At 48.9% G+C, this 23,539-nt stretch overlaps 1 protein-coding gene across 1 annotated transcript in view; it reads right to left on the reverse strand.

Moving 5' to 3' along the window:
- CCDC40 (coiled-coil domain containing 40) overlaps positions 1-23,539 on the reverse strand; it is a 65,031-nt gene that overhangs the window by 24,064 nt on the left and 17,428 nt on the right. The window contains exons 8-10 of the mRNA XM_030827941.1: positions 18,976-19,133; positions 18,647-18,769; positions 12,248-12,369 (exon numbers count right to left, since the gene is read on the reverse strand). Of these exons, the coding sequence (XP_030683801.1) occupies positions 12,248-12,369; positions 18,647-18,769; positions 18,976-19,133 (403 nt within the window). The remainder of the gene's footprint in view (positions 1-12,247; positions 12,370-18,646; positions 18,770-18,975; positions 19,134-23,539) is intronic.

Genomic DNA, 23,539 nt, shown 5'->3' on the forward strand with positions numbered 1-23,539 from the left:
TTGAAATGGACCAGATGCCTAAATGCAAGACCTGGAAAACTTTAGCGGAAAACTTGGGAGAAAATCTTCGTGACCCCGTGACCCTTAGACATTTCTTTTTCTTTCCCCTTTTTTTTTTTTTTTTTTTTTGAGACAGAGTCTCACTCTGTTGCCCAGGCTGGAGTGCAGTGGCGCAATCTTGGCTCACTGCAAGCTCTGCCTCCCGGGTTCATGGCATTCTCCTGCCTCACCCTCCTGAGTAGTTGGGATTATAGGCGCCCACCACTACACCCATCTAATTTTTCGTTTTTTAGTAGAGACGGGGTTTCACCGTGTTAGCCAGGATCGTCTGGATCTCCTGACCTCGTGATCCACCCACCTTGGCCTCCCAAAGTGCTGGGATTACAGGCGTGAGCCACACGGTGCCCAGCCTCACCCTTAGAGATTTCTTAGAGAAGACATAAAAAGCATGAATCAGGAAAGAAAAAAAATAAAAAGTTGAACTTCACAAAAATTTAAAACTTTTGCTCTTCAAAAGACACTGCAAAGAGGTAAAAAAGACAAAGCCACAGACTGGGACAAAAATATTTTCAAAGCACACGTCTGACAACAGATGTCTCCAGAAGATATGAAGAACTCTTACAACTCAGTGATAAGCCACTCAGCGGAAAAATGAGCAGAAGTCGCTTCACCAGAGAAGGCACAGGAATAGCAAATAAGCCAGGGAAGAGAGGCTCACCATCGCTAGTCATTAGGGACACGCAGGCTCAGACTGCAATGCGATGCACCACACATCTGCTAATGGCTATATTTGATGGCTAAAATTAGATGACTGATAATACCAAATGTTGGCGAGGACGTGGAACAACTGGGACTCTCATAAACTGCTGGATAAAATGCAAATTGGAACGAGTCACTTGGGAAAACACCGCAGCAGCTGTTTTTTGGTTTGTTTTTGAGATGGAGTCTCGTTCTGTCACCCAGGCTGGAGTGCAGTGGTGCAATCTCGGCTCACTGCAACCTCCACCTACCAGGCTCAAGCGATTCTCCTGCCTCAGCCACCCAAGTAGCTGGGATTACAGGCATGCACCACCATACCCAGCTAATTTTTTGTATTTTTGGGTAGAGATGGGGTTTTACCATGCTGCCCAGGCTGGTCTCAAACTCTTGAGCTCAAGCAATCCGCCTCAGCCTCCCAAAGTGCTGGGATTACAGGTGTGAGCCACCGTGGCTGGCAAGCATTTGTTATAAAGTAAAGTGTATGTTGAGCCAGAACCTTGGAGATACTGTGGGTTCAGTTGCAGGCCACCGCAATTAAGCAAGTATCACAGTAAAGCACGTCACACAATCTTTTTTGGTTCCCCAGTGCATACAGAAGGTGCATACTTTACTACAGTCTATCAAGCATGCAATAGCGTCATGTCTAAAGAATGTACATACTTTAGGCTGGGCGCGGTGGCCCACACCTGTAATCCCAGCACTTAGAGAGGCTGAGGCAGGCAGATTACCTGAGGTCAGAAGTTCGAGACCAGCCTGGCCAACATGGTGAAACCCTGTTTCTACTAAAAATACCAGGTGTCGTGGTGGGCACCTGTAATCCCAGCTACTGAGGAGGCTGAGGTATGAGAATCCCTTGAACCCAGGAGGCAGAAGTTGCAGTGAGCTGAGATCACACCACTGCACTCCGGCCTGGGTAATGGAATGAGACTCCATTTTAAAAAAGAAAAAAAGCAACAACTTTATTGCTAAAAAATGCTAACAATCACCTGAGCACTTATCAAGTCATACTTGATAAAGTATGCTGGTAGAGGGTCTTGCATTGATGTTGCTGGCTGCTGACTGATTAGGGTGGTGGCTGCTGAAGGCTGGGGTGGCTGTGGCAATTTTTTGTTTTTTTTTTTGAGACAGGCTCTGGCTCTGGCTCTGTCACCCAGGCCGGAGTGCAGTGGTGTGATCTTGGCTTATTGCGACCTCAGCCTCCTAGGCTCAAGCCACCTCCTTCCTCGGCCTCTCAAGTAGCTGGGACTACAAGTGCACACCACCACACCTGGCTAATTTTTGTATTTTTTTGTAGAAATGAGGTCTCACCATGTCGCCCGGGCTGGTCTCAAACTCCTGAGCTCAAGTGATCTGCCTGCCTTGGCCTCCCAAAGTGTTGGCATTACAGGTGTGAGTCACCACACCTGGACGGCAATTTCTTAAAATAAGACAACAATGGATTGACTCTTCCTGCCACATCCATTGCCACATGAATCGACTCTTCTTTTAGGAAAGATTTCTCTGTAGTATGTGATGCTGTTTGATGGGATTTTACCCACGCAAGACCTTCTTGCAAAACTGGAGTCAATCTCTCAAACCCTGCTGCTGTTTTATCAACCAAGTTTATGGAATATTCTAAATTCCTTGTTAATTTCAACAATGCACATGGCATCTTCACAGGAGCAGATTCCACCTCAAGAAACTGCTTTCTTTGCCCATCCATAAGAACCGACTCCTCATCCATTAAAGTTTAATCATGTGAACGCAGCAATTCCATCCCATGTCAGCTCCACTTCTCATTCTAGCTCTTGCTGTTTCTACCACATCGGCAGTGACGTTCTGCACTGAAATCCTGAACCCTCAAAGCCATCCATAGGGGTTACAATCAACTTCTGTTAATGTTGATATTAGGTTGGTGCAAAAGTAATTGCGGTTTTGCCATTAAAAGTGATATTTCGGGGCCGGGCGCGGTGGCTCACGCCTGTAATCTCAGCACTTTGGGAGACCTCAGGGCAGATCACCTGAGGTCAAGAGTTCGAGACCAGCCTGGCTAACATGGTGAAACCCCGTCTCTACTAAAAATACAAAAATTAGCTGGACGTCTGGCCTCAGCAGCAACCACCCCTGCCTCCACCCTCTGAGCTTTGTATGTTCCACTAACCCGGGGCGGGCGGCAGATGGAGGTGTCAGGCTGCTGGCGCCTCTGCAAGGGCAGAACACTAACCTGACCATGAGTGGGGACTTGTGGATCTGTCCCCAATAAAAGCAATTCCAACCTTAAAAAAATAAAATTTGTTGGGCGTAGTGACGGGCGCCTGTAATCTTAGCTACTTGGGAGGCTGAGGCAGAATTGCTTGAACCTGGGAGGTGGAGTTTGCAGTGAGCTGAGATTGTGCCACTGCACTGCAGCCTGGGCGACAAAAGAGAAGTCCTACCTCAAAAAAAAAAAAAAAAAAGTAATATTTTGGGCCAGGCACGGTGGCTCATGCCTGTAATCCCAGCACTTTGGGAGGCTGAGGTGGCTCATGCCTGTAATCCCAGCACTTTGGGAGGCTGAGGTGAGCATATCACTTGAGGTTAGGAGTTCAAGACCAGCCTGGCCAACAGGGTTGAAACCCCATCTCTACTAAAAATATAAAAATTTAGCCAGGTGTGGTGGTAGGGACCAGTAATCCTAGCTACTCAGAAGTCTGAGGCAAGAGAATTACTGGAATCCGGGAGGCAGAGACTGCCGTGAGCCAAGATCGTACCACAGCACTCCAGCCCAGGCAACAGAGCAAGACTCCACCTCAAAAAAAACAAAAGTAATATTTTGACCTCCTCCCATGAATCACGAATATCCTTAATGTTATCTAGAATGGAGAGTCTGTTCCAGAAGGTTTTCAACTTACTTTGCTCAGATCCATCAGAGCAATCACTATCTATGACAGGTATAGCTTTACAGACTGTATTACTGCAATAATAAGACTTGAAGTTTGAAATTACTCCTCGACCCATGGGTTACAGAATAAATGCTGTGTTACAGGTGCGGAAACAACATTAATTTCCTTGCACAGCTCCAGCTCCATCGAAACTCTTGGGTGACCAGGTGCATTTTCTTTCTTTCCTTTTTTTTTGGTTTTGGAGACAGGGTCTTGCTATGTTGCCCAGGCTGGTCTAGAACTCCTGGCCTCAAGCAATTCTCTCACCTTGACCTCCCAAAATGCTGAGATTACTTGAGCTACCATGCCCACCAGGTGCATTTTCTTTTTTTTTTTTTCTTTTTCTTTTTTGAGACAGAGTCTCGCTCTGTCGCCCAGGCTGGAGTGCAGTGGCACGATCTCGGCTCACTGCAACCTCTGCCTCCTGGGTTCAAGTGATTCTCCTGCCTCAGCCTCCTGAGTAGCTGGGAACACAGGCGCCCGCCACCATGACTGGCTAATTTTTTTTTTTTTTTTTGAGACAGCATCTCGCTCTTTTGCCCAGGCCGGACTGCAGTGGCGCTATCTTGGCTCACTGCAAGCTCCACCTCCCGGGTTCACGCCATTCTCCTGCCTCAGCCTCCTGAGTAGCTGGGATTACAGGCGCCCGCCACCGCGCCCAGCTAATTTTTTGTATTTTTAGTAGAGACAGGGTTTCACCGTGTTAGCCAAGATGGTCTCGATCTCCTGACCTCGTGATCCGCCCGCCTCGGCCTCCCAAAGTGCTGACATTACAGGCGTGAGACACTGTGCCCGGCCGGAAGGTTTGATCTTCTGTCCACACCACCTGAACTTTCTCCAGATGAGCAATTAGGCTGCTTCCCTTTCTTTTGTGTGTTCATTAGAGCAGCACTTTAAATTTCCTTCAAAAACTTTTCCTTTGTGTTCACAACTTGGCTAACCCTTCAGTGCAAGAGGCCTAGCTTTTGGCTTATCTCAGCTTTTGACGTGCCTTCCTCATGAAGCTTAATCATTTCTAACTTTTGATTTAAAGTGAGAGGCAGCTGGGAGCGGTGGCTCATGCTTGTAATCCCAGCACCTTGGGAGGCCGAGGCAGGCGGATCATTTGACGTTGGGAGTTCGAGACCAACCTGACCAACATGGTGAAACCCTGTCTCTACTAAAATATGAAAATTAGCCGGGTATGGTGGCAGGTGCCTGCAATCTCAGCTACTCAGGAGGCTGAGGCAGGAGAATCGCTTGAACCCGGGAGGTAGAGGTTGCAGTGAGCCAAGATCGTGCCACTGCACTCCAGCCTGGGCGACAGAGTGTCTCAAAAATAAATAAAATAAAAATAAAGTGAGAGGCATGAGACTCTTCCTGTCACTTGAGCACTTAGTGGCCATTGTAGGCCTAACTTCGATACTGTTGAGTCTTGGGGAGTAGGGAGGCCCGAGGAGAGGGAGAGAGACGGAAGAATGCCGGCTGGTGGAGCAGTCAGCACACACACAACATGTCTTGATCAAGTTTGCTATCTTAAACAAGGGCAGTCCGTGGCTTTGCCAAAAACCAATTACAATAGTTAACATTAAAGGTCACTGATCACAGATCACCATAACAGACGATGACAATGAAAAAGTTTGAAATATTATGAGAACGACCAACATATGGTGCAGAGGCAGGAAGTGAGCACGCGCAGCTGGAGAAATGGTGCCGACAGACTTGCTCCACACGGAGCTGCCATCAACCTTCAGTTTGTAAAAAATGCGATTCCTGTAATCCCAGCACTTTGGGAGGCTGAGGCGGGTGGATCACGAGGTCAGGAGATCGAGATCATCCTGGCTAACATGGTGAAACCCCGTCTCTACTAAAAAATACAAAAAATTAGCAGAGAATGGTGGCATGCGCCTGTAATCCCAGCTACTCTGGAGGCTGATGCAGGAGAATTCCTTGAACCCGGGAGGTGGAGGTTGCAGTGAGCCGAGATCGCCCCACTGCACTCCAGCCTGGGTGAGAGAGTGAAACTCGTCTCAAAAAAAAAAAAAAAAAAAAAAGGCGATTCCACGCAGTAGGAGAAAGCGAGGCACACTGAAATGAGATGCGCCTGTATTTACCCAGGAGAAACGGAAAAACGTATCCATGCAAAGATATGTTCAGAACAGTCACAGTAGCTTTCTTCATGGTATTCCAAAGATAAAAGACAAATGTCCATCAGTTGGTGGATGGACAAATACATCTGATGTATCCGTGCAAAGGAATACTATTCAACAATAAAAAGGAACAGACTACTGATCTTGCAACATGGGTGGGTCTCAAAAGCATGATGCCAAGTGGAAGAAGCCAGACAAGAAAAGCTACAGACTGCGCGATCCCATTTATATGACATTCTAGAAATGGCAGAGCTATAGGCACAGAAGGCGGCACAGCGGTTGCCAGGGCTGGAGGTATGCAATTTTGTACATAAATTATCCCCAGTAATCCTGACTTCAAGTAAATAAGTTACTCATTTTCTTTTTTTAGGAAGGAGCAGCCTTATAAATGTCTAAATTTGACAATAAAAATAAGATTTCTAATTTAAAAAGATACAGTTACAAACTGTGCGACAGAACTCCTAACACTCGGGGAAACGTGTGCCTGAGAGTGCGCTGACATGCTAATGAGTCTCCTTGTCACAAAAAGAAAGACGATGGTATTTTTAAATCCTTTTCTCTGTTTTTCAAATGTCCTGTAACTCAATCACTTATCCTTGATAAGGATTATTATTTTTTTAAATCGCACTTTAAAAACTCCATAGATTAGCAGGCACCAATAGAAAGTACAGGTTCTCCTCAGCTTACAGTGGGGGTGCAGCCCGGCAAACCCATCGTAAGTTGAAAATATCCTAAGTCCAAAATGCAGGCTGGTGCGGTGGCTCACACCTGTAATCCCAGCACTTTCAGAGGCCAAGCAGGGGCAGATCACCCGAGGTCAGGAGTTCAAGACCAGCCTGGCCAACATGGTGAAACCCCATCTCTTTTAAAAATACAAAATTAGCCGGGCATGGTGGTGGTGCATGTCTGTAATCCCAGCTACCTGAGAGGCTGAGGCAGGAGAATCACTTGAACCCAGGAGGTGGAGGTTGCAGTGAGCTGAGATCGCACCATTGCACTCCAGCCTGGGCGACAAGAGTGAAACTTCATCTCAAAAAAAAAAAAAAAAAAAGCTGAAAAAACCCAAAATGCACTTCTGCAGATTGCCTGCCAGGCACCCTGGCTCAGCCCAGCCTCCCTCAAACGTGCTCAGGACACTCCCATGAGCCTACAGGTGGGCGAAATCATCTCACACAAAGCCTGTTTGATAATAAAGTGTTGGGCATCCGTGTAATTTATTGAATACCGTGCTGAAAACCAGGGAGGTTGTGTGGGACTCGAAGCCCAGTTTCTGTTGCCTGCCTGTTGCTTTAATACCATGGTAAAGTCCAAAAATTGTGAATTCGGGGACTGTCTCAAGCAATCCTCCCACCCACAGCCTCCCGAGTAGCTGGGGACTACAGGCCTATAGGTGCACACCACCATGCCCAGCTAATTACAAATTTTTTGAGAGACAGGGTCTTGCTCTGTTGCCCAGGCTGGAGTGCATTCGTGCAATCACAGTTCACTGCAGCCTCAAATTCCTGGACTCAAGCGATCATCCTGCTTCTGCCTCCCAAGTAGATGAGACCACAGGCACACACCACCACACCTGGCTATTTTTTATATTTTATTTTAGAGACAAGGTCTTACTATGTCCAGGCTGGTCTTGAACTCCTGGGCTTAAGGGATCCTCTTGCCTCAGTCTCCCAAAGCACTGGGATTACAGGCAGGAGCCACTATGCCCACCCATGGGGGCACATCTTTAATGGGGTTGTTACTCTGTCTTTGGTCTGTGGCCTCAGGTCTGCTGGGTCACCAGTGTCCTTGGGTATATGGGGCGTTGGTGGTGACTGGGACCCACCTGCCAGATCCCCAGGCTAGAAGGAGGCCTGCTGGGGACACTGTGGCAACACCCACACCCAACCCATCCCACACTGCCTTCCGCTCCTTCCTCCTCCATCAACTGGGGGCAAGGACAGTGTCCCCTTTGAGGGGCTACACCAGACCGAGCTGAGCCTGGGGCTTGTTACCCAGGAAACAGTGAAATCGCCCACTTGTTGCCTAGCTCTAGTTCTGCGTTCACAGTGTCTTGCTCCATCCCGTCCTCCCTCCCTAGGGCAGGCTCCAGCGCTCCACACCAAGGGAAAGAGCCTTTGAGGAGTCGTCTCTGCCATCATCAGTATTGAGAGAAAAGGAAGTCTAGGAGATTAGGGCAAGCCCTCAGTTTTCTTTCTTTCTTTTTTTTTATTTTTTTGAGACGAAGTCTTGCTCTGTCACCCAGGCTGGAGTGCAGTGGCACCATCTTGGCTCACTGCCACCTCCACTTCCCGGGTTCAGGCGATTCTCCTGCCTCAGCCTCCTGAGTAGCTGGGACCACAGGTGCCTGCCACCAGGCCTGGCTGTTTTTTTGTATTTCTAGTAGAGACGGGGTTTCACCGTGTTAGCCAGGATGGTTTCGATCTCCATCTCCTGAGCTCGTGATCTGCCCGCCTCAGCCTCCCAAAGAGCTGGGATTACAGGCGTGACCCACCGCGCCTGGCCCCTTCAGCTTCCTTGGGTCGACTTAAACAGGAAACAGAATAACACGTTTCATGTTTCTCCTGAACTTTTATGACCGTGTGCAAAACTCCTGCAAAAATAGGGAAGACAGCAAGAAAAAGCAGCCAAGACAGGCACAGCTTCTGAACTAAGCTTGCAGCTTCTGTATGAGACATGGGGGCAAGATTATGGTTACCACCTCCCCCACAGCAGCAACCCCCTGACCAAGGACAGGGAAGTCAGACTGTCTTCAAAGCATTAGGTTGTAGACTCGACATCAGACAAAGAGAGACACAAAGGCATGGGAAAAGAGAAAGGGTGAGGTTTGGCTGGAACCTAATCAAACGTATTAACTTATCTGAAAAAATGCCATGGGCGTCAGGAGGGAGGAGGGGTGGGGAATGGAATGGAGAAAGTAGCCAAGGTCAGGGTGAGGGACACCTCCTGCTCATGTGGACACCTCCTGGCCACGAACTTCGGGAAAGAAGCAGGAAGCAGACAGGGCCAGGGCCCAGGCATTCCGCCCTCTAGCCGGTCCCTGAGCAGGGGTCTGTGTCATCGTCTCCTGTGTCCTCCCCCACAGATTAGAATCTGCTAGTCCGAGCGTGGGGCATTCGGTTCTTTGGTGTTTATATTTCATCATGCACATAAATGGGCTTTATTCTCAGTTACACATCAGGCTCTGGTGAGCTCGATTCATGTAAACCAACTCCAGGACAAGTGTGCCTTCTTGGTGTGATGGCAAAAACAAGCTTCTGGGCCAGGGGGTCCTGCCCCATGGGGATCTCACAGGGTGAAGGCTCCAGAAATGCCCAGACAGCCACCAGGGTACTGGCCTTGTATGCACCATCCTGACCATCAGCCAGAATGTCACCATTTTCTAAGATGCTCTACAAATCTGAACATCTCAAGGTCAATATGTGAGGTATAGTTCAGTCACTGCACTCCTAGCTTGGAAGTCCTAAGCTATGCAATAATTTATTTCTGCAATAATGGCCCTGATCTATTAAACCTGTCTCCAAGTTGCTTCTTCAAATCTATCTGGGTGCAAACAGCAAATCTCTGCAATTACAGTTTATACTTCTCACAATGTCCTACACGGCCTGCACTTTTCTTCAAATCTATCTGGGTGCAAACAGCAAATCTCTGCAATTACAGTTTATACTTCTCGCAATGTCCTACATGGCCTGCACTTTTAAAAGATTAGCCGGGCGCAGTGGCTCCCGCCTGTAATCCCAGCACTTTGGGAGGCCAAGACGGGTGGATCACCTGAGGTCAGGGGTTCAAGACTAGCCTGGCCCACATGGTGAAACCCCATCTCTACTAAAAATACAAAAATTAGCCAGGCGTGGTGGTGCATGCCTGTAATCCCAGCTACTTGGGAGGCTGAGGCAGGAGAATCGCTTGAACCCAGGAGGCGGAGGTTGCAGTGAGCAGAGATGGCGCCACTGCACTCCAGCCTGGGGGACAGAGCGAGATTCCATTGCAAAAACAATAAAAATAAAATAAATAAAAGATGGGCCTCACTCCTCCCTAGGGCCTTGGTGCAGCAGGCTGCAGGTGAAGTCAGAGGCTCTCTCACTCGTTGTGAAGTGTTTGTGCGTGTACGTATTCCACTAAAATATTCACTCAACATTCTGTGCATGCACGTTTTATAAAACAAGAAATCTATTTTCTTCATCAATCAGATTGGCACAGTCCTAAAGTGTGACAACATGCTGAGCTGTCAGGAGACTTTGAAACACTGCTGCCGGGGGTGTGACTGTCACAATCCTACTTAGCAATACCCGCTAGACCCAGACATTCCGGGCTTGATGGGTAATATAAAAAAAAATATATAGCATCGTGGTGAGAATTAGCATTCCCGGACCTGGTTATCTACAGCAGCACCGCAATAACAAACGAACGCGAACACCCGCGATGCCCCGGGCAGGAAGCTTCCCCGTAGAAGTATCCCAGTGGAATGCCATGTGGTAGAAAGGCGGGAATGAGTGGTGTTTATATTTTGACTTGGGAAGTGCTCTAGGACACGCTGTTAAGTGGAAAAAGCAAAGAGGTGCAGAACAGTGTGTGTGGTGTGCTCCCACAGAGCAAGAGAGGGAAAGAAGACTCCGGATGAACGCATATGCCTGCTTGCGATTGCACAGAAGTTAGGCAGGGGATCCCAGAAAACCAGGAGCCTTTGCTTGTCGTGGGAGGGGGTGCGAGTGACTGCGGGCCGAGGAGGAGGAGACCAGATTGAATATGATTTTTACAACATTTGCAACCAAAAGGAAGCCATGTCTCTGAGGGCAATGAGGATGGTTTGCAGAGAGGACGCTGGTTAGTCTGGGATGCAGGGGAGAGCTGGACAACAGGAAGGTCTCGGAGGTGGCACCTTCCCCTGGGGACGCTGCAGGGTTCACAGGCCATGAGCCTTGGAGAGCCGGGCCGGGCGCTGGACCCTCATAGAGAACCCGGCCTTGACTTTTCTCAAGGCCCACAGCAGCTGAGCCGTGTAATTAAACAGTCAGGTATTAAGTCCTAGCATTGGGGCAGGAGGAAAAAGACGCCCATGTGGGCAGATGGCCAAGTCCTTTCGTCCTGGTGTTCAGGCAACCCCGGTGACACAGGGAGAGGAGCCCTCGCCCGGGCCGGCTCCGGTTCCTCAACCTGCATCTTTACAGGGGAAACCAAGCTTCAGCCAAACATCGCCTGTATCAAACCACAGTGTTCCCTTTGGCTTTATATTGTTGACTCAAGGGAGTGAAGGAAATGAGTATTATTATTATTATTTTTGAGACAGAGTCTTTTGTTTTTTCTTTTTTTGAGACAGAGTCTGGCTCTGTCCCCCAGGCTGGAGTGTAGTGGCACCATCTCAGCTCACTGCAAGCTCTGCCTCCCGGGTTCACGCCATTCTCCTGCCTCAGCCTCCCGAGTAGCAGGGACTACAGGTGCCCACACCATGCCTGGCTAATTTTTGTATTTTTAGTAGAGACGGGGTTTCACCATCTTGGCCAGGCTGGTCTTGAACTCCTGGCCTCGTGACCCACCCGTCTCAGCCTCCCAAAGTGTTGGGATTACAGGCGTGAGCCACCGTGCCCAGCCAGAAATGAGTATGTTTAATCCAATATTATTCATTTGAAAATGTTTTGGTCTAAAAACTTTTAACAACAAAACAGTTTCATTTTGTTTCTTTAATCACAGGACCCAAAAGGAAAAGCATCTCCTGGTTGTGTGACTGCTGCTGGCTGCCTGGCTGCGGGTGCTGTGGGGCCACCCAGTCCCTCTTTCCTCGGTCCAGCCTTTCTTGAGTGCTTGCTGTATGCCAGGCTCTGTGCTGGGCACAGGGGGTGGAGACTACAAAAGGTGGAGGCGAAGTGAAAGCTCAGTGAGTGAGCCACGTGCCATCACAGTGCCCGGCTTTTGCTTTCCGGGTCCCGAGACCTGGTCACCCTGGGTGGTTTTAGGAATGAAGGCAGCACCTGTGTCTCCAACGCCCTGCCCTGAGCCACGCATCCATCCCCAGAAGTGACGGGATGCCCAGAGGAGGCCTCTTCCTCCCCTTCCTTTGGAGATTAAAATAGGATTTCGGTTGGAATGCAGCCCTCAGGCAGAACAATTGGGAAGGGATGGGGTTTCCGCACTTAGGTGGTGATACTGCAAATCAAAGGGACACCTTACCTCCCGAAGATAGCTTTCTCTTTACCCTACTCTCTCTGTTTCTACTTAATCTTGCCAGGAAATCTGAGCAGAAAAGCCTCTCCCCTCCCAGCGCCGCAGTGTTGGAAAGGATTTAAGAATCGCTGAAATCTTATCAAACAATGAGGGAGCTTTCCGGATGGAAGCCCAGACCCAGGGATCAAGGTGCACTCTCTGTCCCAGAGATCCAGTGGACCCAGAGAGAAGGGGTGTGGGGCGGGGCCTGCCACGGACCCCTGGGGTTCCTGCACGTCCTCACCGCCTGTGGCCCTGCAGTACCTGAGCGCCTCCAGCATCGCTCTGTGAGCCTCGTCGCGGTGCTTCATGCCCACCAGGCTGGTGGCCCACTGCTGCACGATGCGCCTCTTCTCCATGCTGATGGCATCGATCTCCGTGCAGGCCTGCAGCCAACAGGGGAGGGGGCAGGAACGGCTGTCTCATTTCATTTGCGAGCAAAGCCCAAGAACACCAGAGCCTCACATTCCCAAATCTTCCTCTTTTCCTTCTATCACCTGTACTTTCCTTGATCATGCATCCGCAGAGGGGTAAACATGAGCCTGAATTTAGCTTTCAAGATAACCTGTACCGGCTTTGAGCCTTTGCTCAGGGCCTGCGGTGCTCAGTGCTTGGGAATGAGGAGGAGGAGGGAAGGGAGGAGAGGGAGGAAGGGGGAGGGAGGAGGGGGAAGATGAAAGAGGGAGGGGGGGAGATGAAAGAGGGAGGAGGGGGAGATGAAAGAGGGAGGAGGGGGAGAGGGAGGAGGGGGAGGGGGAAGACGGAGAGGAGGAGGGAGAGGAAGACGGAGAGGAGGAGGGAGAGGAAGAGGGAGAGGAGGAGGGAGAGGAGGAGGGGAATCGTGGCCAGCATCCGTGAAACACCTCTTCAGGGTTGATGGTGTCATTGATTTGGGCTGAGGTCCCACAGGACCGGCCCAGCACTGCTTCCTGTAGGGAGCTCACGATGGAAGGAGGTGTTTGTCTCAAGAATGACCAGGGCTGGATGCTCTTGTCCAGCTGCGGGAAGCAGGGCTGCCTAGACTGGGAATGAGGAGGCACAACTGGACAGCCAGGGGTGGGCAGGTCAGGCAGGCTGAGGGCAGGCTGGAAGTCTAGGGGCATCGTGGGGGGCAGTGAGGAGCCAACTGCAGTAAGGGCTTGGCCCATGTAGGGGAGGGGCTTGAAAACTAGGTGGGTGGTTCAGGAATTTACTCCAAGGGAAAGGGGAGTTCCTTTATGCTCGGGGCACAGAGGTTAAGGCTGGTACGGCTGCCTGGGCTGAATCTCACCCACTGTGCCTCAGTGTCCCCAGCTGTGACATAGGTACAGGAGTGGCACCTACGTCCCGGGGCTGCCGGGTCAAGTGAGTTGCTGCCTGCATGCCCAGCACGGCCTGGGTTGCGGTCTTGTTTTGAGTGGTGTTTCAGATTCTTGATGAGTCATCCCCTAATGCAAGCATTGTGACTTTAGCAAGCTGGCGGCCCGAATCAGCCAACTGGGGCATCCTGTAGAACGCCAAGTCCCAGAGGTGCCTGCACGCAGTGACACCCAGGCAAGCTTGGTAGACAGTGACTGAACCACAGTGCACTAGAACATCACGGGGGAGCCGAGGGCGGCGCCGGGCATGAGAGAGGCCATCGCCCTGGAGACACTGTGCTTGGTTGTGAGGGTTTCTGAACCATCTATTCATTACGACGTAACCTAAAATGGTGTGAATTAAGTATACCAAGATGAAGGGGACCTTTTTTTCCTCTCACAGATGCTTACTTAGGATTATTGGGCAGCCTAGGAAGGGACACTGTGTACATCTGGGGACTGACTTCCCTTTTGTCTGTAGTATTTCCTTTTATTTTAGCTGACATGTTACAGCTGTATATCTCTGGGGTACAGGGTGATATTTCAACACATGTACAATGTGTACTGCTTGAATCAGGGTAATTAGCGTATCAATCACCTCCAGCAATTGTTATTTCTTTGAGTTGGGAACATTCAAAATCCCCTCTTCTAGCTATCTGAAAATGTACAATAAATTATTGTTAATGGGGCCAGGTGCGGCGGCTTATGCCTGTAATCCCAGCACTTTGAGAGGCCAAGGCGGACGGATCACCTGAGGTCAGGGGTCTGAGACCAGCCTGGCCATGGGGGTGCAGGTGTCTATTGGATGCATGGATTCCCTTTCCTTTGGATAAATGCCCAGTCGTGGGACTGCTGCGTCACAGTTTTGTACTGGGGTAAGTTATTCACTAAGGAGGCTGCTCTGTGCCATTGGGCAGTGGGAGCCGGCCCAGGCAGCAGGTGGGAACCCAAATGCAGCCAGGATGCACCTTAAACTGAGCCTGTGTGGGGCCTCCCCATGGTGCCCCCGAGGCTGCCGGCCGTGGCTTGGTTGACTGAGGTGCCGGTCAAGGCATAAAGATGGAAAGATGGCTGCCAGGCTCAGTCACCTGTGCATTTAGACCCCAGTTTTCCACAAAGGCAAGTGTTCAGCCTATGCAAATAGAATGTGCAAATAAGCAAAAAGAAAATGAAAATCCAATACCTACCATTTAGAGATAACCATTTTTAACTTCTTACACCTGTGATTGTGTGTGTGTGTGAAATCAAATTCTATATATTGTTTCATAAGCTCCTATTAAATTTTTTTTTTTTTGAGATGGAGTTTCACTCTCATCACCCAGGCTGGAGGGTAATGGCATGATCTTGGCTCACTGCAATTTCTGCCTCCTGAGTTCAAGCAATTCTCCTGTCTCAGCCTCCCAAATACCTGCGATTATAGGCACTCGCCACCACGCCTGGCTAATTTTCGAATTTTTAGTAGAGACGGGGTTTCACTGTGTTGGCCAGGCTGGTCTCGAACTCCTGACCCTCAGGTGATCCACCCACCTCGGTCTCACAAAGTGCTGGGATTACAGGTGTGAGCCAGCACGCCCAGCCATATTAAAAATTAATGTATTGTGCCAGGTGCGGTGGCTCATGCCCGTAATCCCAGCACTTTGGGAGGCTGAGGCTGGGGGATTGCTTGAGGTCAGGAGTTCCCAACCAGTCTGGGCAACAAAAAGAAACCCCGTCTCCACAAAAAGAATAATAATAAAAAAATTAGCAGGGTGTGGTGCCATGTGCACCTACTTGAGAGGCTGAGGTGGGAGGATTGCTTGGACCCAGAAGTTTGAGGCTACAGTGAGTCATGATGGCTCCAGTGCACTCCAGCCTGGGTGACAGAGTGAGACTTAGTCTCTACCATCATTCTCAGCAAACTACCGCAAGGACAAAAAACCAAACACCACATGTTCTCACTCATAGGTGGGAATTGAACAATGAGAACACATGGACACAGGAAGGGGAACGTCACACACCGGGGCCTGTTGTGGGGTGCGGGGAGGAGGGAGGGATAGCATTAGGAGATACACTTAATGTAAATGACAAGTTAATGGGTGCAGCACACCAACATGGCACATGTATACATATGTGCACATGTACCCTATAACTTAAAGTATAATAAAAAAATGAAAATAAGAAATTGATATCGAGACAGGTTTGCATGTCAGTAGAGCTCTTTCTGGTGGGGTGTATTCTGATGCACAGGTGTATGAAAATGGGTTTCACTAACGTCCTCTTCTTGGGGTCTTTCTTTCCGATGACACAACACGGTGATGAGCATCATCTCCCCCATGAGTCTCTATTCATTGTATTTATTTATTTAGAGATGGGAGTTTCGCTCTGTCACCCAGGCTGGAGTGCAGTGGTGCAATCATAGCTCACTGCAGCCTTGACCTCCTGGGCACAAGTGATCCTCCTGCTTCAGCCTCCCGAGTAGCTGGGACTACAGGTGCGCCCCACCAAGGCTGGCTTTACCGTTTCTAACATACAAAAATGTTATCTGCGTATGTCTTTGCTAGGTTCCTTGGAATGGAGTCTAAGCAGGGACGAGGTGCGGGGTTGGGGTTAGGGTTAGGGTTAGGGAGGGAGTGGCTGCATATGATCATATCGCCCTGGATAAAGATCTTGATAAAGATAAAGGCCAATCTGTATTTTCATGGCCGACAGCAGGGAGGGCTCATCTCTCCTTATCTTTGCCAACTCCATAGTGGATTCCCTGTCCTTTGGTTACTTGTGACTTCACTCGATGAACGGGGCACCCTGCTGTTGCCCCCACACTGTTCTGGGTGCTGGAAATGAGAAATGAACGAAGTGCGGGCGGCCCCCTTCCCTGGGGGAGGTGCAAAAGGAAGTGTCTGCCACGTAGTCCACCTGCCTCTAGGGTGTGGAAGCACACAGGGCGCGTCTCCTTGGCTTTCAGCATCTCTTCACACCCTTGGATTTACTAATGGTTGCGAGTTATCTTCTCCTGCCTGTCTCCCCCTCCCCGCCTTCATCTGGTTTGTGGTGTCCTTAATCTATAAAGGATTTATTGAGGGTGTGATTGCTCTCCTAGTCTTTTTGTTTTGTTTTGTTTTTTGAGACGGATTCTGGCTCTGTCGCCCAGGCCGAAATGCAATGGCATGATCTCGGCTCACTGCAACTTCTGCCTCCTGGGTTCAAGCGATTCTCCTGTCTCAGCCCCCCAAGTAGCTGGCATTACAGGCATGTACCACTAGGCCCAGCTAATTTTTGTATTTTCAGTAGAGATGGGGTTTTGCCATGCGGGCCAGGCTGGTCTCGAACTCCTGACCTCAGGTGATCTGCCCGCCTCGGCCTCCCAAAGCGCTGGGATTACAGGCGTGAGCCACCGTACCCGGCCCCTCCTAGTCCTTTCCTTTAAGGTTCCTGCTTTTGGTGTTATACTTCGAAAGGCCTCCCCAGCCCAGGATTACATAAATATTTTCATTTGTTTTCGTCTGGCACATTTTCCCCCATTTAAATACTTGATTCCATCTGGAATTTATTTTAGTGTCTGGTATGAGGAAAAGATTTGATTTTTTCCCAAATGATTAACCAAATGTCCCGACATCATTGGATGCATAATTCATTAGCTCTCTGGTAATTTATAACCTACTAGGTTTTTATATAAACTCTGGTTTGTTTGGGGGCTCTCTCATAGGCTTCAATGTCTTGCCTGTCTGTCTTGTGACACATTATTTTAGCCTCTAGAACTTTACGGTTTTGTTTTATTTTAGACAGGGTCTTGCTCCATAGCCCAGGCTGGAGTGCAGTGATATGATCATAGTTCATTGTAGCTTTGACCTCCCGGGCTCAAGTGATCCTCCTGTCTCAGCCTCCTGAGTAGCTGGGACCACAGGTGCACACCACCATGGTGGGCTAATGTTTTAATTTTTTTTTTTTTTTTGTAGAGACAGGGTCTCACCATGTTGCCCAGTCTGGTCTCGAACTTCTGGGCTGAAGCCATCCTCCTGCCTCAGCCTCCCCAAGTGCTGAGATTACAGGTGTGCACCACCTTGCCTGGCCAGAGCTTTACTGTATACTTTAATATTTGGTGCGGAGATGCTAGGGTGACCTGCCATCCTGCTGTGTCCAGGACCCCTTGGGCTTAGCATGGAAAGTCCCTTGTCTTGGGGACCCCTCAGTCCTGAGCAGACTGGGATGGCTGCTTGCCCCGTTTGAATCTTCTCTTCCAAAACCATTCTTGGCTTGCCTTCCTAATTTATTTTTCAGATAAAACTCCAGAATTGTTTTGCTAATTAAGGGATTGTATGTTCCTGAGATTCTGATTGGGACGTGCTCTACTTTAATTCCATTTGTAGCTGGAGAGACCAGTGCTGAGTAATGCCCAGCCCCGGGCCCTCCCTTTACCCTGGAAGCCCAGCGTGCTCATCCGTTCCTTCAAGTCCTCTTAATTCTTTTTCACTGGCCGGGCGTGGTGGCTCATGCCTATAATCCCAGCACTTTGGGAAGCCGAGGTGGGTGGATCACCTGAGGTCAGGAGTTTGAGACCAACCTGGCCAACAGGGTGACACCCTGTTTCTACTAAAAATACAAAAATCAGCTGGGCGTGGAGGTGGGCGCCTGTAGTCCCAGCCACTCTGGAGGCTGACGCAGGAGAATTGCTTGAATCTGGGAGGCGGAGGTTGCAGTGAGCTGAGATTGTGCCACTGCACTCCAGCCTGGGTGACAGAGCGAGACTGTCTCAAAAAAAAAAAAAAAATTGTTTCCTTTGTGTCTTTCCCGCACCCGTGAATGAAGATGGTGACTCATAGTTTTTTTTTTAAGTTGCAGTAACTTTAGTTTCTGGTGCTACCACTACAGACCTGAATCTGGGGTCAAGAGGGAGCAGCTTCCACCCCCTTCGTCCCCTCCACTCCCTACTCCACATGGTGCAGATTTGTAGGTGCTACCCGGAAGGCCAGCTGTCCACGGGGGTGAGAATTGTTAGAAAGACTTCAGTCCTCCCTGGAAGAGGTCCCTGCAGGCTAAGGAATTTGCTGAGCATCCTCCCAGCAAGCTGGCCTTGGGGGTCATGAAGAGACTGGAGTACCTGAACCCTGTGAGGCCTTCTGTCACCCACTAGCCAGGGAAGGAATAGGAATCTGGGCCGTTCACCTGTCGGTACCTACTGTGGCCCCGCCATGGGGAGGGCCAGATGTTTGCAGATGCTGAAGGAGATGTAAGTTGGCTGCAGTCACTCATCCAGCAGACAGGCAGGTGCAGTCTAGCAGACCCACCAGCACCCCGTGCATGGATACTCACTGGTGGGTCAAACACTGAGAGCTGCGGGGACTGCTCTTACCTCACTCACTGCTTTCCTTAAAATCCGGGTGTCCTCAGCTTGGGCCAAGTACTGAGCCTCAAACAAGGCAATGTCTTCTTCTAGCTGCTGGGCTCGAGTGGTGAGCTGGTCCACATACAGGTCCTGGGAAACAGGATGAGAAGCAGCCCCGTCAGGAGGTGCCCGTGGCTGAGGGCCTGTTCTCCACCAACCCTTGATACAAGTCGACGCCACCCAGGCCGGCCGCCACCCCTCCGGCCAGAAGCCTTCACACAGGAGGCAAAGCTGAGCCCCTTTCTGAAGCTCCACGGTCTGGTGATCATTAAACATGTGTTGAGTTTGCAGAATACCTGCTTTTTCTTCTCGATTTCTTCCCGGATCCTCTCCGTCTCGGCCTTCTTCACCACTTGCTTCATCACGCAGATGTCGTCACGCATGTCTTTGTCGACGTTCTGCATGTAGAAGAGATGCAGGGCCAAGTTCTCCATCTCAGTCTGCAGAGCCGCCACTGCGGGGGGCGGCGGGGGAGAAAGAGAGAGAGAGAGTGAGTGGGGAGGCTGTCCCAGCGTCCCCCACGCAGAGACCCAGGAGGAGGCAGGGAACAGCCGTTCTGGGCACCCTTCCTGCCATTTTTGGGTAAGACTGGGAAACTGCTTTTAAACTATCAAGACACAGACTTTGTCAGCAAAGAGTTTACAATCTCATGGAAGAGACAAAAATATACGGAATCTACATCCACAAATTGCAGCTGTTCCATTCCCCACCACGTCTCACAGATCCTCCCGGTAGTCTAAGGAGACGCTGAAGTAGTGCCAGGTGGTAAGGCTTTGGGTTGGTTGCATAGATTTCTTACCACTGAAAGGCCGGCAACCTTAGGTGGAGTCTTAAGTCCACTGGGAGGAGACCAGAACATCCAGGGCAGGCTGAGCTCCATGGACGCCCCTGCACTGACACCGCCACGCAGCAGTGCAGGCCAGAGAGGACGAGGCTGGAAGAGGCTGCACCTTCCATCCTGCCCCAAGTTAAGTGACAGATTTATGTCAGTGCTCTCAGAGGAGGCCAAGGCCCGAGGAACTGATTCCTTTAACAAAACTTGCATGAGATGGATTTCTAAAGCTAGAGTGCAGATTTACTGAGGGAGCTACAGGTGGGTCAGTACTTGCTTGCTCACTGCACAGAGCGCTCCTTTTCAGTGGCTGGATCCAAACAGAAAACTGAATTACAGGCCAAAAGGCTGCTGGACGCATATCATCCTGGAGCCAGGTGTGCTCGAAGGATACAGCTTAAACTTGCAAAACCATTTTATCTGGGCATGGTGGCTCATGCCTGTAACCACAGCACTTTGAGAGGCTGAGGTGGGCGGATCACTTGAGGCCAGGAGTTCAAGACCAGCCTAGCCAGCATGGTGAAACCCTGTCTCTACTCAAAATACAAAAATTAACAGGGTGTGGTGGTGCACGTCTGTAATTCCAGCTACTCAGGAGGCTGAGGTGGGAGGATCACGCCACTGCACTACAGCCTGGGTGACAAAGTGAGACTCTCTCTCAAAAAAAAAAAAAAAAATGCAACCTGTGCATTAATATAGTTTGCAGTAGCTAAATTCCAAAGTAATTTCCTCTAAGTTCTCTTTGAGGACTTGCTATTATTCTTTTTTTTTTTTTTTTTTTTTTGAGACAGTCTCGCTCTGTCACCCAGGCTGGAGTGCAGCGGCACTATCTCAGCTCACTGCAAGCTCTGCCTCCCAGGTTCACGCCATTCTCCTGCCTCAGCCTCCCGAGTAGCTGGGAACACAGGTGCCCGCCACCACGCCCGGCTAATTTTTTGTATTTTTTTTTTAGTAGAAATGGGGTTTCACCATGTTCGCCAGGATGGTCTCGATCTCCTGACCTTATGATCCGCCTGCCTCGGCCTCCCAAAGTGCTGGGATTACAGGCGTGAGCCACCATGCCTGGCTAAGGACTTGTTATTATTCTTAAACATTTCTTTCATGATCCTTCCTTTTCAAAATTTTCTCGGATATTCTTGTGCATTTAGTCTTCTGAGTGAACTTTAAAATAAATTTGTTGAGAATAAAGTGTTGTTGTTCTTGTTGTTTTCTGAGACAGGGTGTCACTTTGTCACCCAGGCTGGAGTGCAGTGGCACAATCATAGCTCACTGCAGCTTCAACCTCCTGGGTTCACCTCAGTGCCCCAAGCAGCCGGGACTCCAGGCACACGCCACCATGCCTGGCCAATTTTTCATTTTTGTATTTTTTGTAGAGATGGGGTTTTGCCGCATTGCCCAGGCTGGTCTCGAATTCCTGAGCTCAAGCGATCTGCCAGCCTCAGCCTCCCAAAGTGTCAACACTACAGGCGTGCGCCTCCGCACCTGGCCCGAGGTGCTTTTTGTTTTGAGGTGGAATATCCACAGCACGCGTTGCTGAGGGACAGAAAGCGAGGAACTGAGCAGTGGATATAATATGCAGCCATTTAAGTTAGAGAGAGAGAGATACACATACACACACCCTTGTGACTTTGCTTAGATATGCAAAAAATCTCCAAAAGACTCCACAAGGGCTGGCCACAGTGGCTTATGCCTGTAATCCCAGGACTTTGGGAGGCCGAAGCAAGAGGATCGCTTGAGCCCAGGAATTCGAGACCAGCCTGGGCAACACAATAAGACCCTGTCTCTACCAAAAAAAGAATATATATATATATATATAAATTAGCCAGGCCTGGTGGCGTGTGCATAGTCCCAGCTACTTGGGAAGCTGAGGTGTGAGCATCACTTAAGGCTGGGAGTTTGAGGCTACTGTGCCATTGCACTCCAGCCAAGGAAACAGACCAAGATGGTGTCTCGAAGAAAACAAAAAAAGAATCCACAGGAATCTACGTTGCCTCTGTGGAGGGCCCTGGTGGCTGGGTGGGGGAAGGGGCAAAGAGAGGAAAACTTCCTCTTAGTTGTAGACCTCTTGCATTTTGAATCATCACTTTTCCAAAATAAGTAAATAATTACGTTGAATAAATTTAAATTCACTCAAAACATCTCACCACGGATGGTAATGGGAATTGCAATGGTTTTATTGCTAATTTGGAGGGAAATGGCGTTTTTATATCATGCGTCCTCCCAGCTGGTAACATGGGCACTCCACTTATTTAAATCTGTTTTATGACCTTTCATAAAATTTATTGTTTTTCTTCAGATAGGCTCACTCATTCCTTGTTGGATTTATTCCTGGACTTATTTTAAAGTTGTTATAGCTATTATGAATGAGCTTTTTTTAAAAAATTGTAATTACTAACCATATTACTGGTGTAGAAGAAAACTATAGAGCTGGTATCCAGCTACTTTATTGATTTCTTACTGTTTCTATTGGCTTTTTTTTTTTCATTAGTAAAGGTTGAGAATTGCAGTATTTCGTTCCCAGATCCACATCTCATTTCTTTCTCTCGTTTTCTTTGCGTTGCTGGAGTCTTCAAAACAGTCGGGGTAACTGCTATGCTAGCAGGCTTCCTCATCTCATTCCTGATTTTAAGTCTAGTCTTTCCACTGGGTAACATTTTCTTGTTAGTTTCTGATAAATACTTAGAACTTTCCTTCTATCCTACTTTGGGATGGACGATGAGTTTTATTAAATACCCATTTGGCACCCACCCAGGAGGCCTTTTTTTTTTTTCTTCATCCTTGTATTTTATTTAATTAATTAATTTATTTTTTTGAGACAGTGTCTCACTCTGTTGGCCAGGCTTGAGTGCAGTGGCACAATCTCAGCTCACTGCAACCTCTGTCTCCTGAGCTCAAGCAATTCTCCTGTCTCAACCTCCTGAGTAGCTGGGATGACAGGCGCCTGCCACCACACCTGGCTAATTTTTTGTATTTTTAGTAGAGACAGGGTTTCACCATGTTGGCCAAGCTGGTCTCGAATTCCTGACCTCAGGTAATCTGCCCGCCTCGGCCTCCCAAAGTGCTGAGATTACAGGCGTGAGCCACCGCATCCGGCCTCCATCCTTTAATTTATAAATATAATGCACAAAATTAGTAGATTTCCTAATTGTGAATTATTCCTCTGTGAATTCCAGAAGTAAATCCTACTTAGTTTTGCTAACGTTTTGTTCAGGATTTTCACTCCTCATATGTGGGGCCGCTTTACAGTTTCCTGTTTGTCTGCTGTCAGTGTTTGCAGCCAGCCTTTCACTAAGCATTGCAGGACCAGCCTGTGGGGAGTTTCTGGAATCTTCCATCCCCTGGAGCTTTGATTACACAAGAAGTGTTTGTTCTTTGAAAGGTTACTAGAAGGCTTCCATAACATCTTCCAATACGGGTGCATTTAGGGAAAACAGATTTTTGGCATTTTCAATTTCTTCCATGATGAAACCAGTAAAATGCATAGCTTTCTTGCAATTAAAAACAAACAAAAAAAACCCTCCTCCAAGTTGTCCTCATTCCCAACATTGTTACTTGCATGATCTCCTTTTTATTGCCAGACAAGCCAGCAGTGTGTAAGGTTTATTGGTCATTTAAAAAATAGCAGTTTTAGTTCTCAAGCCAATTCATTTTTGATTTATTTCATCAGCTTCTGCTTTTGATCTTTATTGGTTTCTTTTTCTACTTCTTTCAGTTTATTTCCCTCTTTTTAGCTTCTCGAATAGAATGTCTGTTTTCAGGCCTGTTTGTGGAAATGTAAATAAACTCTGTCGTGGGTTTCGTTTGAGCAGATTTGGCTGCAGCCGGAAGTCTTCACGTGTGGACTTCCCATTGTTGTTAATTTCCAGAGTCTATAACTGACATGTAGGTCAAATGCTAACGATTCTTCTCACTTAGAATTCTGTATGCATTGGGAGGCCGAGGTGGGCAGATCATGAGGTTAGGAGTTCCAGACCAGCCTGACCAACATGGTGAAATCCCGTATCTACAAAAATACAAAAATTAGCCAG

This window comes from Nomascus leucogenys, chromosome 14 (genome assembly GCF_006542625.1).
Source record: "Nomascus leucogenys isolate Asia chromosome 14, Asia_NLE_v1, whole genome shotgun sequence".
Classification (NCBI taxonomy): Eukaryota; Metazoa; Chordata; class Mammalia; order Primates; family Hylobatidae; genus Nomascus; species Nomascus leucogenys.